The 14,357-nt window shown below is 41.3% G+C and overlaps 1 protein-coding gene and 2 non-coding genes across 4 annotated transcripts; 2 read left to right on the top strand and 1 right to left on the bottom strand.

The window, feature by feature from the left end:
- Positions 1 to 117: 117 nt before the first annotated feature.
- On the bottom strand, positions 118 to 190 carry trnak-cuu (transfer RNA lysine (anticodon CUU)). The gene has a single exon. It is a non-coding gene; the product is annotated as a tRNA-Lys (tRNA).
- Positions 191 to 588: 398 nt separating this feature from the next.
- On the top strand, positions 589 to 662 carry trnai-aau (transfer RNA isoleucine (anticodon AAU)). The gene has a single exon. It is a non-coding gene; the product is annotated as a tRNA-Ile (tRNA).
- Positions 663 to 3,647: 2,985 nt separating this feature from the next.
- On the top strand, positions 3,648 to 12,809 carry LOC117417653 (MAPK/MAK/MRK overlapping kinase-like). 2 transcript variants are annotated; one of them, XM_058992124.1, is made up of 12 exons: positions 3,648 to 3,998; positions 4,998 to 5,112; positions 6,128 to 6,217; positions 7,039 to 7,109; positions 7,924 to 8,002; positions 8,674 to 8,722; positions 8,852 to 9,030; positions 9,210 to 9,311; positions 9,674 to 9,847; positions 10,567 to 10,690; positions 10,998 to 11,189; positions 11,353 to 12,809. In XM_058992124.1, the coding sequence occupies exons 1-12, from the start codon at positions 3,893 to 3,895 to the stop codon at positions 11,431 to 11,433; spliced, it is 1,362 nt and encodes a 453-aa protein (XP_058848107.1). In that variant the 5' UTR covers positions 3,648 to 3,892; the 3' UTR covers positions 11,434 to 12,809. The 2 variants fall into 2 exon arrangements, with proteins under 2 accessions (XP_058848107.1, XP_058848108.1); XM_058992125.1 differs by lacking the exon at positions 3,648 to 3,998 and adding an exon at positions 4,399 to 4,795 and having other exon boundaries at positions 11,353 to 12,808.
- The last annotated feature ends 1,548 nt before the right edge of the window (positions 12,810 to 14,357 follow it).

Raw genomic sequence — 14,357 nt, 5'->3', positions numbered from 1 at the left:
CTGTATTAATAAGCAATGGTATTTTCTTGTTAAAACGTGTTTGGTGTTATATAGATATAACAAATTGAATTAGGGATTGCCTGTTAAAAAAATATTAGCAATAAATAAAAACCCATCCGCCCAACGTGGGGCTCGAACCCACGACCCTGAGATTAAGAGTCTCATGCTCTACCGACTGAGCTAGCCGGGCTTGTGAGGGAGCACACGGTGCCCTTTACCTTAAAAGTAAGACACCGGAACCAAAGTAAAAAATGCACGGGTGGCGCAGTCTCGATTTAACCAGATTCGCCTGTTGTTGGTTACACTGTTTTTAAAATACACGAAGATTTTAGTGACCTGTACTAGGGTTTAAAAACTGCAAAGTTGCGGGTTTAAAAGCTGCAAAATTGCAACGATATCGCCTTTTGTGAAAACAACGCTCTGTGTATACGACTGTTTTTTTATAATTATTCCAGTCAATTCCATACGCTTCTTCGCTTCAGATTAAGGTGTGCAAACTGTATTAATACAGCTACGCATTCCACCCCATGCAATGGATTTGTTTGTATATATCCTGTACATACATTGCAGAAATCACGTGCATTGAGTGGCCGGTTAGCTCAGTTGGTTAGAGCGTGGTGCTAATAACGCCAAGGTCGCGGGTTCGATCCCCGTACGGGCCAATCTCTGTTTTGCTGTTATTATCCTATTTTCAGGTAAAGTTACAAAAGGTAAACAAATCAGATACAATTTTGATTTTGAAATCTAAAAACAAACAGCGTTTAACTGTTACTCTCTGTTGTGCTACCATGATATGCAACAATAAAACATGAAATTAAAAACATGCTTCTGCCTTAAAATGACACAAATTCTCAAGAATTGGACTAAAATACTTATGCTATTAGGTAATACATTCTTCCATGAAATTGTATTTTAACACATTACTGAGTGTGATTATGGACAAGCCATATTGTGTGTTAATTCTAACACACTGTGCTGAAATATTAGGGCAAAATACAGAACAGTGTTTTATGTAACACCAAATAATACAAAATGTGTAAACTCAGTAATGTGTTAAAAACAACACGCTACTTCTAAGTGTATTGGCTTTGTTACTTGAAATCCAGTCATTATTTGCTAATACCCTATTTGAAAAATGAATTCTTTATATGTACATCATTTAGAAGTGTTTAAAGTCAGCTCTATTTCAAACCAGTTTGTACTCCCGCCAGGACTTGAACCTGGATCTTCCACCCAAAGGGCCGATGTGTTCACCAGTTACACCACAGAAGTGCTATGGTTTGAAATAGGCTTAAACATTTACAAAATCTCTCCTCTGCTTTTACAAGCGCGCGGAACCTACCAGTTAAAGTTGTGAGTGCCAGTTTGAGTAATACAACTTTAATGTTCACATTTTTATTAAATTAAAAGTAAATGATAGAACAACACAATGTATCTATGTTGTAGTGATCCGTGTATCATGTTTCGTGTTGTGTATTCGCTCTTGTCTCCCCTGTCTGGGTGCTGTTATTACCGCTGTATTGTGTCCCCCCTTGTCCCCGTCCCCGTCCCCGTCCCCCCCGGGTCTGTATTCCCTGTAGCTGCGGGTTCGCTCTGTCCCTCTGGCTGTGCGAGCTGTCCTGCACGCATGGTGCGCTCTGGCCCCTGTCATTGGCTGTTGGTTGTGTGTGCCCATTGGTCCTAGTGTACGGCTGGGGACCAATGGGATAGCTGTTCGCTCTGGCACCTGATTAGCATTAAGGGGCGGGGTTAAGTTATAAAAGGGGGCGTTGCACGCTCATTGGTCGGTCCAGGTCAAGCGGCTAGATCAGTGGTGTTTGTAGGGGGGCTGAGAGGGATCCTAAATAAAGCTTTGCTCCTGAAAGCAGCGTGTTGTCTCCTTCTGTTCTGTATACTGCGTGAAACGCTACAATACTACCAGTGAGCAATGCACTATTATGGTACTATAATGCAGTACCACCATGATAATACGACTGTACTTTTTATTTCTGAGGAGTATCATGGTATCTACAGTATAATGCAACACTATACCACGGTACTATATGGGACTATTTATTTTACCATGGTACGATTTCTGTTGTCCTGGATACAAATATTACAGTAACATTATAACGGACACATGTATTAAATATAATTGCGCTTTGGATAAAACAGTCTCTCAAACAAGTTTCTAGCTCTTGTAAATATTACATTTTTAACACTCAGAACTGACACCTATTGTAAAAATGTCAATCGTGTATTTTTATTGATAATATTACAAAACATAGAGTTTACTATCGGCGCATTTCTACAGCTGATATTTGTAATGCGAACATATATTATTATTGTCATTTTTTAATTCTTGATGACTATACGTACAGTACTAGTGACAATTAAAATAATACTGTAATAAAAATCTTACCTTCAGATGATTGTCTTTCGAAATAAACCAAAAGACTTCAAGATTCAATAATCTCCCGTCGTTGAAAATGCTCAGTATTCTTGGTAATTCTACGAGATCTGATTGGCTAATTCCGTCACTTGATTCTTGGTAGCTCTGCGAAATCTGATTGGCTCTTTTCTGGTCAATTCTTGGTAGCGACACGGGCTATGATTGGTCAAAACTACCAAGACATTATCAAGATTGAAGCTCGACTTTCGGCTGGGTGGGAGGGTTGTATTGGTTAGGGCTCTGGACTCTTGACCGGAGGGTCGTGGGTTCAATCCCAGGTGGAGGACACTGCTGCTGTACCCGTGAGCAAGGTACTTTACCTAGATTGCTCCAATAAAACCTAACTCTCTAAATGGGTAATTGTATGTAAGAAATAATGTGATATCTTGTAACAATTGTAAGTCGCCCTGGATAAGGGCGTCTGCCAAGAAATAAATAATAATAGAAGAACTCAAACAGTAGCGGCGCGTCATCATTTCAGTGCATTTTATCCTGTGTTTGTCTTTTGACACGGAAACATTTTAAAATATCGTTCCTGGCAAAACAAATTAAATGTTAACTCTTCTATATCGGAGACACAGGCTCACTGCCCCCTCTAGTGGACATTAACACACACTGCGGCACAGTCCCCTGCAGCGCAGACAACAGCCACTGAAGCACACTGCCCCTCCAGTGGACACACAGCGGTACTGCAGCCAGAGGAGGAATGTTTGTACTGTAGTTGGGATTTGTCCACACAACACTACAGCCGAATTAATTATGTTACAGTTATTACTACTAGTATTAGTATTATTACTAATACAAATATGTGTTATAAGAATCGAGATTGTTGTGATTTCTAATGAGTTAGTAACAGGGGTGCAAACGTGGCTTCCGCAAGCGCCAGTCCAGGACACATGTTTAATTACATTAATTTATTTATGTTATTCCTTAGCAGCCATAGACGATGATAGTTTCTCATTGGGTCTAGACTTCTCACGTGACCCAGCCACAGTCATCCACAAAACACTAAAACTCACTGAACAGCGAGTGCGGTTTGGGTTTCAGCGCCTCCTGCACACCTGCATATTAAAGAGATGTTGTCTTGAAGTATTTCTTACCCGCAGCAAATTGTTCAGAGAGAGAGCATGGAGCAAAATACTACGAGCTTCATGTAAAGAAGCTCGTAGTATGCTGCTAGTGCCCGGGGGCGTGTGTTTACTCAGGTCTGCACAGCGAGCGACTCCAGCAGCACCGTGAAGACTGATAGAGCGCACAATATCGCCTGAATCGCAAACGCGTTCAGCTTTTTTTTGGTTTAAACTATATTAAAACGCACTTAATTTAAATGTGGGTATTCTGAAGAAACGAAGACTCCATATAAAACATGGAATACAACGAAATGAACGACGCCCATAACCAGAATTCGGAAAATTAATATTAATATTAAAATATATATCTATTTTCTTTCTTTTTTTAATCATGGCTAACCTTGTGGATTTGATGAAGTATGGACATTATGCCGAAAAACTCCGACACACGCAAAATAAAGAATTTACAAATCTGACCAATATTCTCCGGAACAGAGGTGAGCGGCTATTTATCACCATGGCAACTGAAAACAGCACGTGCTGTTGAAGTGGGTGTCGTCATGTATTACTTTTACGAGAAGGGCAAGTGCAATTGACACGTCGTGCAATCTGCTCGGGCGTGATTGCACGATTACATCTCGGGTGTGTCGTGCAAGTAGAAACGTAAAGTAACACAAACGCAATGATGTTTGTGAAGATATTGAAGTTGGGCAGTAGACCACTTTCAGATTTCAGGGAAGTCCCGTCCATGTTAGCGATATGGGGAGAACAGGTTTCAAGTCAGGTTGAAAGAAAAGTCATGTTTACGTTATTGGATTTAATTTAAATTATTATTTCCAACTGCTTTAAATGATTATTGGTCAATACATTTTCATCTTCAAAGCAAACTCGCAGTTTCAGCAAACAGCACATCGTTAAAGTGAAGCTAGCATCAGTACCGACAGCAGCACGAAGAAAACCATCCTGAACAGAACTGCAGAGAGTCGGTTACGTCACCGCTGACATCACGACACAAGCCCGTGCTGCTTGGATGACGTTACTGCATTTCTGAAGAGGTCGAAGGTGAAGCGTGCCTGGTTACCAAGGAGACACAACATGGCGAGAGTGCGTGCGAGTCTCCTGGAAATGAAATAAACAAGACAGCGAGAAAACACCGTCCAGTAGTTTGATACGTAATTTTCAGCCGTGGGAAATGAAAACGATGAAGCTCGGTATTTGTTCTGGACACGATGAAACGGGCCCGCTTCATTTAAACGGCGCTAGTAGTATTGCAGATGAAAGTCAGGCATGGATAGTAAGTTTTATACCCTGTGCATGATAGTTACAGTGTAGTGTTAGAGACGTGGTATTATCATCACCTGGGCTGGTTGTATCCCTGTGCATGATAGTTACAGTGTAGTGTTAGAGACGTGGTATTATCATCACCTGGGCTGGTTGTATCCCCTGTGCATGATAGTTACAGTGTAGTCATGTTTATTTTTTCTTTCTTTTTACAGAATACAGAATAATTGGTAAAATCGGTGAAGGCACGTTTTCCGAAGTGGTGAAGGCGCAAAGTCTCCAAGACGGGGGTTATTACGCGTGCAAAAAGATGAAGCAGCGCTTTGAGAGGTATGTTTTGACAACAGGAGAAAAAAAAAAGTATTTCTCATGAACATTTCGCGATATAGAGTGCTTCATTTTTAGGGTTTGGAGAGGGGTGTGTAATTAACGTCTTTTCATTTCGCGATATAGAAGATGTGGTGCTTCATTTTTAGGGTTTGGAGAGGGGTGTGTAATTAACGTCTTTTCATTTCGTGATATAGAAGATGTGGTGCTTCATTTTTAGGGTTTGGAGAGGGGTGTGTAATTAACGTCTTTTCATTTCGTGATATAGAAGATGTGGTGCTTCATTTTTAGGGTTTGGAGAGGGGTGTGTAATTAACGTCTTTTCATTGCAGTTTTTACTATCCTCGCTCTCGCTCGCGTTTGTTTCTGTCCGAGTTCATATCAATGATTCATTGTTCATTTCTCTTGTGATTATCAAAGACACAAAGGCAGCTTGGTAAAGAATCCCTGGGCTCTAGTCACACAATTCTTTAGCAAAAGTGATTCTAAAATGTATCTTAGGTTAAACAGCGCTCTGAAAAATGAAACCCTTTATAAAACAGTAAAAAAAAAAAAAAAAAGGTTTATTAACTACGAGCTTTAATTAAATGCATCATAATAATAATAATAATAATAATAATAATAATAATAAATGGTTTAACTTAACCTTCCTTAAAACAGTCGTTCAAGTCAGAATCCTATCCATTTGCCGGGGTGTCCACGTTTCATGTTGTTATGATCAGAGGCGGGGGCATGCATGTATTAATGAATGAATGAATGAATTCAGGGTGTCCACGTTTCATGTTGTTATGATCAGAGGCGGGGGCATGCATGTATTAATGAATGAATGAATGCATTCAGGGTGTCCACGTTTCATATTGTTATGATCAGAGGCGGGGGCATGCATGTATTAATGAATGAATGAATGAATTCAGGGTGTCCACGTTTCATATTGTTATGATCAGAGGCGGGGGCATGCATGTATTAATGAATGAATGAATGCATTCAGTGTTGTTTTTATTTAACGCATGTCATTCAGCACAGAGCAAGTGAACAACCTGCGTGAAATCCAAGCCATGAGGAGACTGAGCCCTCATCCCAATATTCTACAGCTGCACGAAGTGCTTCAGTAAGTACCTCGGTTAGGGTTAGGGTTATCTCGTGTGCTGAACAGGAACTCTCACAACACAGTTACAATGAAGGGTTTTTACATCCACAGTGGGCATGCTGAGGTTACTTAGAGAGCTGACCCTGAGTGGACACACTGACATGTAACAGAGTCACTCCTGAGCTCACAGGAACTACCATCCTCAGAGCTAGTGGGACTGGAAATAAACATTTTGAAGCATTTCATTGAAGGCTCTTCACTTGTTTGTTATTCTTGTCATTATGTTGTTCTTTCAGGATTCTTTGTTTCTTTCTTTAAGTAAAAAGCATTGAGAATCTGGCTCATTGTGCTGCACACACATGTACGTTTGGTTAGCGCATGCTTTTTCTGCCAGGTTATTCTCCCCCGATGGTAAAGTCCCCAGGAGAAGGCCTTGGTGTGTCCCATGATTGTGAAACAGTTTGCTTCTTTTTCAGCACGCACCTTGTTTCACTGACCTGATCGAGTCACGTTTGATATTCTTTAAGTGACAGGAACATGAGAAGCAGGTCTGTCCGCTCACACTATGTGAACACTGTACATGGACACACATGCATTCCTGTATATAGTGAAGAACCTGGATCGTTAACCAAGGATGGCATTTCGGTTTGCTGGTGCTCATCTGCTCCATGGAGCTTGTCCTGCTGGGGTTACAGCGTTAGTTGGAATATTTCAGTTTGAACATTTGCCCCAGCACTGCCTCTTTACACAGTGTCATTAACAGTGAGCTTCCTTTTGAATCAGGTGCACACTGCATGTAATCAATGGGACTCTCTGAATTCACGGCTTTCTTTGTTGTTTAGTGATAGAAAGACGGGCTCCCTCTCTCTGATATGCGAGCTCATGGAGATGAACGTCTATGAGTTAATACGAGGTAAGTATGGGTTTGCTGTAAAGCCACGCTTGCATTTCTGTTTTGTGATATGCTTGTTAAAGCATGCTTTAACAGGCTGTGCTGTTGGGAGTACTAAAGGAAGTAACACTAAGCCTAGACTTCACTGTCATTATCTAGGGGGGTCACAACAAGAGCATAAGCTTTCCTGACCTTTTTAATCTTATCAAGGCTTTAGGTGTTCATTTCCTGTCGAAGGCAAGTCTGCTTGTAATTACACACACCCCACTGTGAGAAGAGTAGGCTTCAGCCTTTGTGATGAAAAAGACCAAATTAAATGCATGTTAGATTAGTTTCTGTCTACCTGGACATTGATCACAGTTTATAGTTACTGGAATTATAACTGATCCACAGCCTAGAGAGTCTGGTTATTTGATATCAAGACAAACCAGAATACATAACATTCCACATGTTTATATAAAACTGCTTTAAAAGGGCGTTTTAATATAATCTGTGTTTTCAGAAAGGTTCATTTCGTTTTGTTTGATATTAGAGCTTCTGAAAAGACTTCCAAAAACTGCATTTGGTTTTAAAAAATTACCACTAGGGGAGTGAAACCATTATCTAGCAAATTATACTAAAAAAAATCTCCAACTAGCACACTTCAAAAAGAGTCTTTTCAGGCCTGGTAAATAATGAGATCAGCAGAAACAGCTGAGAGAGAATGAGAGAGAGCACGCAGCATTAGAGCCTTAAACAGGTGATATGTGTAGATTAGATTTTTAAATTGTGAAGAAATAAGAGTCGTTACATTGACACATAATCAAATATTTACAGCCTTCCCTTGTAATTGCAGGACGAAGGGATCCTTTACCTGAAAATAAAATAAAGAGTTATATGTACCAGCTGTGTAAGTCTCTGGATCACATGCACAGGTAAGTACTGAGCAAAATCATTTTAGAGAGGAAGGGAGCGTTCTCTCCTGAACTCCAAACAGGAAATAGGAATTATATCCCAAGCTGTTCCTGTTTGAAAGAGTAAGTCTTTGTTTGCACTGTTGCATTAAACAGATGTTATCTGCAGAAAAAGCTCCGTTTCTAACCATGTTTTTAATCTTCACTATAGACTTTATCGAAACCAGTTGTTTTCATGAGAGGACAACCTTGGTTATGGAACTATCTCTGCTGGGTCTAAAAAAAACATTTTGCAAAAAAGAAAATGCACCGAGATACTGTGTGGTCAGCTTGTACCTGGCCGACTGGCCTCCCGCATGAGAGATCTGTCCAGCTGTAGACTGTTCTTGTGTGTGTGCAGCTCAGAGCGCTGCAGCTGGGATTCTGTCTCTATTGTTCCTCTCTCCATGTCTCCCTTGGAAACACGATGCCCAGCTCACACGCCCTAGTTAACTGAATAAACAAATAAAACCAGCAAGCATGTTTACTCAGCGATTATGTACTCAAGGTTGTGCCTAATGTGTACTTTTAGTTCATTTAAAAAGTGACCTGTGAAATATTGCTTTAGTTTATGAGTGCTTCAATAAACAGAAAATTGCAAGTAGCGTTTGTTTTTTTAAATTTAAAAAAATGTGTTCGCTTTCTTGTTGCAGAAATGGAATCTTTCACCGAGACGTGAAGCCAGAAAACATCTTGATCAGGGTAAATAAAAACGATACCACTTCCCTGCACAGGCCTGCCACACACAGAGCCGCATGTCAGCTGGTATCTCCTCCACTGTCTCCACGATGAGGAGTGGGTATCTAACACAGCCCTTCTCATACTCTGCAGAGAGACGTACTGAAGCTAGCTGATTTCGGCTCCTGTAGGAGTGTGTACTCGAAGCCACCATACACAGAATACATTTCCACCCGCTGGTACCGAGCTCCAGAGTGCCTCCTTACGGACGGGCACTACAGCTACAAAATGGACATGTGGAGCGCCGGCTGTGTCTTCTTTGAGATCGTCAGGTACCGAGGGACAAGGGCATTGCAGTGCAAGTACTCAGATGGACAGTACAATGCATACGAGTTTGCATGTGAGCTTTCCCTACATGAAAGCACAAGAACAGATGGCAAAGATTGAATAGTGTTGTTTATTCTACTGACCTGGTCAGTGCTTTGAGCTGTTATACATTCTTCCTTCACAGCCTAAATCCGCTTTTTCCTGGATCCAATGAGCTAGACCAGATTTCCAGGATCCACGATGTGCTTGGCACTCCGGATGGTGCTGTTTTAAGGAAGTTTAAGCAGTAAGTGTGCTGCTTGGATTTATTCATTCAGACGTAAATGATTGATTTTAGCTATGAAACGTGTTACACAATGCCAGAACTCAACATCATCTTCTACCTGCAATGAAAATACACTTTGAAAAAGGAAATGCATTCCTGAACACAGAATGAATCCCGTAACCCTCTGTATGGTGCGTATATGAATCTGCAATAACTTATCACTGCCACTAGGTGTTGCTGCAGGAGCCCTTTGTCAAAAATCTCAAAGTTGTTGCAAGTGTGGCGTCAGCAAACTTCACAGCCTGAATCTGCGAAACCGTTCCGCTCTTGTTTTGAAGTCTGTGTTATCTGTGTTCTGTTAGCTGATTGAATTTCATCCCCAGGTCCAGAGCAATGCGCTTCGACTTCCCTCCAAAGAAAGGCTCTGGGATCTCCCGTCTGATTCCCCGCAGCAGCTCCGAGAGCCTGTCGCTGATGTACGAGATGCTGCAGTACGAGCCGGAGGAGAGGACCAGCAGCAAGGCAGCGCTGCAGCACCCTTACTTTAAAGAGCTCAGGTAGGGGAGCCTTCCGTGCAATCCAGAAGCAGCACAGCACTAATGTAGCCACAGCCCTCTCAGATAGCTGGCTTTGTGATTGAGGAAAACATACCAAAGTGGCACTGGGGTTAAACTTGTTCTGATGTGTTATGATGAGCCCTGTACACACAAACTCAATACAGCATGCAATGTGCCGCGCTGTCTGCATTTAGTAAGCACTTCTCAACATGCAGTGTAACCGAGCACTGGTATTCATACTGACAGCATAGCAACCCGATCAATCCAGCTGAGAGGCTACGAATCAGATTAGTATGGCAGCATCAATTTAGTGGAATATAGACTACAGTGCATCTCAGAAAACGTCAGAGATCTGCGACAGTAGTGGCCACAGACTGGATAGGAATAGAGTCTGAGCTGCTCCACCCCCCCAGGTAAACCTGAGACAATGCATGCTGTGCAATGTAAAGAAGCCCGATGGATCACTGGAGGGCTTCACCCATCACAGAAATGTAACATTTAGATTGCAGTTAACAAATCAGAGGATTCATGCACACATCTTCCTCAAATTCATGTATTTTACCTGATGAAAGGGCATAGAGAGGCACTGATTGAGAGCATCACACAGGCTCTGTCTTGAGTTGCTGGTACTGACTGGGAGCATCACAGTCTCTGTCTTGAGTTGCTGGTACTGACTGGGAGCATCACATAGTCTCTGTCTTGTTTCCCATCCCTCACAGGGTGGCAGAGAAACAAGCTGCCACACTGCGGCGCGCGATCGGAGCCGTGCAGCAGGGTGAGAACAGCGGGACCCCCAACTCAATAGATAACCTCTGGAGAATTGCACGGCAAGGAAGAAGACCGGTGAGGCAAACCGCTTACACATCTTTTACAATCCTGACCGGCTAGTAGCAAAATCAATTTTATTTTCCATTGAAGTAATATCTTATCATTTAAAATACATACATACATACATACATACATACATAAATGTAGCGACTCAGTGCTTAAAGTAATGAAAAACCAGGCCAGGGAATCCCATCCTACATTTCATACTGTTCAAACTGTTTTCACACAGCTTTCCTAGGAGTGCGAATGTGAGCAATGCCTTTCTACTGCGAGTCAAACACAACACATAACGTAATCCCCCTTTAAACCTTTCCCTTTCCAGCATCATATAAAACACGTGCAGGAGCCTCTGGTGAGACGTCACGGTCCTCCTTATCCGCTGGAATTGCCAAAGTTAAACGTAGCTGCACCGAAGATACCCACATACCCCATGACCTCTCTGACGTCAGTCCTGTCACAGAACGTAACTCTCCCAGTGCTGCAGCCAACAAAATCCAATGGAAAAACCAACAAGGTGCAGGGTTCTGTTTATTTATTCAAAAATATATGCACAGGCCAAAAGATTATGCAGGACCTCTGTTTACTGCAAGGAAATAAAAACAAAAAGTTCCTAGCTGCTTTTCCATCCAAACAGCTGCAATAATCTATGTTCTGTTTCTCTTCCTGTTCTCCAACAGCCTAGCAAAGAACATCCACTTAAACCTTGTTTGAAAACTTACCACATCCCACCTTTGGAAAGAAAAGGAGGGGACTTGTGAAACTCAAATGCGACTCAGTCGTTGCATGCCAGACTTCCTCTGAGGATGGAAGAAGGTGTTGTCAAGTGATCAAATGGAAAGACCCTCTTCCACTGCCAGGCATGCTGTACACGGGACATCTCTTGTGCCTTCTCTCATTGACAATGGTTACATGAAGCAGCGACAGGACTGTAAAGCAGCACCTGATCCTGGCAGTGGAGGACATAATGTACCAAACTGCATTTTGTTAGGGCATTTTAATGCACTTTATATATATTACAAGAATCTGTTTCTACAAGTGTTCTGAACTGTGTGCTCCTACCCTCGAGAAACCTTAAAAAAAAAAAAAGTAAAAAAAACACACACACACACACACACAACCTGCAACTTGTCCTGGCATGTACAACTGAAAGGAAGCTGGCAGTGGGCAGTGTTACCCCCTTTAACTGGGAATCCTCCAGCAACTGCCAGCACTCAGTCACACACCGGGCTTCACTACAAACACAAGTCCTTTCTAATGTAATCGCTATCTTTATACTTGGTTTATATTTGTTACTAAGCAGATAAATAAAGTGTGTGTGTGTTGGTGTATCCCCTGTATACAATGGTGGCATTTACCAGTAATTAAACAAACCAGTTGGAAGCACATTATTATTAGTATTTTCTGTATAATGAGGATACTTCTGGTCATCGATAAACTGGCCCATATCAAACAATGCATAAAAAAAAAAATCGCCAGCAAACAAGGGGTTACACTTAGAGGAAATTAATGATTATGTTTGTAAATATGATCCTTTCAGGAGCACAGCTGGCTTGGTATTATTTTAACGTTTTTAAATATCTAAACTATACAGAGAGTTTGCTGTTATGAGCTGCATTGAAAACAATGAGCAGTGTTTAGTATATTAACAGAGGTGCTGCATCATACAGACACTTGTTACAAATAAATATGATCTATTACCTATGCCAAGTCTCTGTATAGGAACCCCCCTCAAATCAGAACTGTAATACCAAGATCATAAAACCTACACAAGAAGGGTTTCGGTTTTCTTTTCTAGTTTTTACCTATTGTTTCTTCAAACTGTTTATAAAACATTTTGTACTTACAAGTTTTCATTGTAATAAGTATCAGATTTGTTGAGCATTGCATTGTTTTCAAATCCAATAAAAGCTCCTTAGAATATTTCAAGCTGTTTTTGCACCAAGATAAATAACACACACATAGTGGGCTGGCACTGTAGGTAGAATAAAGTACTAACCCTCGCTCTTAGTGAAAGTGACTTGCAGGGACGACAGGGATGTTGGATTCCACTCCGTTTCCAATACGTTCAAACCGGAACATATCAGGACTTTTCTGCAAGCACTCAAAACAGCAACGACGAGAACCCCAAAATCAAAGTGCTGTTACTTTATGATGCTCCGCAACATTAATGCATACAGTGAGACTACAGGTGTATGTGGAAAAGACTGAACACATCCTGAATACACAATCTACTGTATACAGCACTACAGCTGACCTCTAAACTATTAAAACCCTAATAGAAGTACAAATATATATTTAACCCTTTTGTTTTGTTTTTTGGGGGGGGATCAAGTGTTCCTTTTCAGAAACATCAGGTGCTAAAGGGTTAATGAAATGAATTCAATTGTATAAAGTTTTACTCAAGTCTTAATAGAAACAGAAACACAGTTGCATGGCTCTGCTGATAGAACCTACAGCACTTTGTTAAAATCAATTAAAAAAAGACACTGATCCAGTGCAGTCCATTAATCGAATGTGCTTCCTAAACAGGCTGTCTAGGGAAATGCCTTGTCTGTTCACTGAAGACACTCTTTATATGAAGCTTCACAGATTGAAAGAGACATTTCACACAGCATGTTCAATTATTAACACCGAAACAAGAGTCCTGGTCTGCTTTCCATTTGGATAGCCCCTTCAGTCACCGTGTGCACAATTAATAACCCTAACCCTTCAGTCATCGTGTGCACAATTAATAACCCTAACCCTTCAGTCACTGTGCACAATTAATAACCCTAACCCTTCAGTCATCGTGTGCACAATTAATAACCCTAACCCTTCAGTCACCGTGTGCACAATTAATAACCCTAACCCTTCAGTCACTGTGTGCACCACTAATAACCCTAACCCTTCAGTCACTGTGTGCACCACTAATAACCCTAACCCTTCAGTCACCGTGTGCACAATTAATAACCCTAACCCTTCAGTCACTGTGTGCACCACTAATAACCCTAACCCTTCAGTCATCGTGTGCACAATTAATAACCCTAACCCTTCAGTCACCGTGTGCGCAATTAATAACCCTAACCCTTCAGTCACTGTGTGCACCATTAATAACCCTAACCCTTCAGTCATCGTGTGCACAATTAATAACCCTAACCCTTCAGTCATCGTGTGCACAACTAATAACCCTAACCCTTCAGTCACCGTGTGCACAATTAATAACCCTAACCCTTCAGTCACTGTGTGCACCACTAATAACCCTAACCCTTCAGTCACTGTGCACAATTAATAACCCTAACCCTTCAGTCACCGTGTGCACAATTAATAACCCTAACCCTTCAGTCATCGTGTGCACAATTAATAACCCTAACCCTTCAGTCACCATGCGCACAATTGGACTACGTGAAGTTTACTATTTATCTATCTTACAATGTATACATGTTTTTTTTATGTTATGGCAGCTTCTCAGACTCCACAGAGTTCACACAAGCTGTTGTAAAATATCTAAAAATGAAATAAAAAAATCATGACCAAAGGGGCACCTGTTTTGTGAGGTGGGGGGATGAACATGTGAAATTGTGTTTGCACCACTGTATGCATTAGGACAGAACTGCAGCACAACTTACAAACATCTCGGGTCATTGCAGAAAAGAAAGTCAATGTTTAGGACCAAGACGAATTCATCCTGCAATAGTAAATGAAC

This window comes from Acipenser ruthenus, chromosome 18 (genome assembly GCF_902713425.1).
Source record: "Acipenser ruthenus chromosome 18, fAciRut3.2 maternal haplotype, whole genome shotgun sequence".
Lineage (NCBI taxonomy): Eukaryota > Metazoa > Chordata > Actinopteri > Acipenseriformes > Acipenseridae > Acipenser > Acipenser ruthenus.
This window is presented reverse-complemented; position numbering and strand designations above follow the sequence as displayed.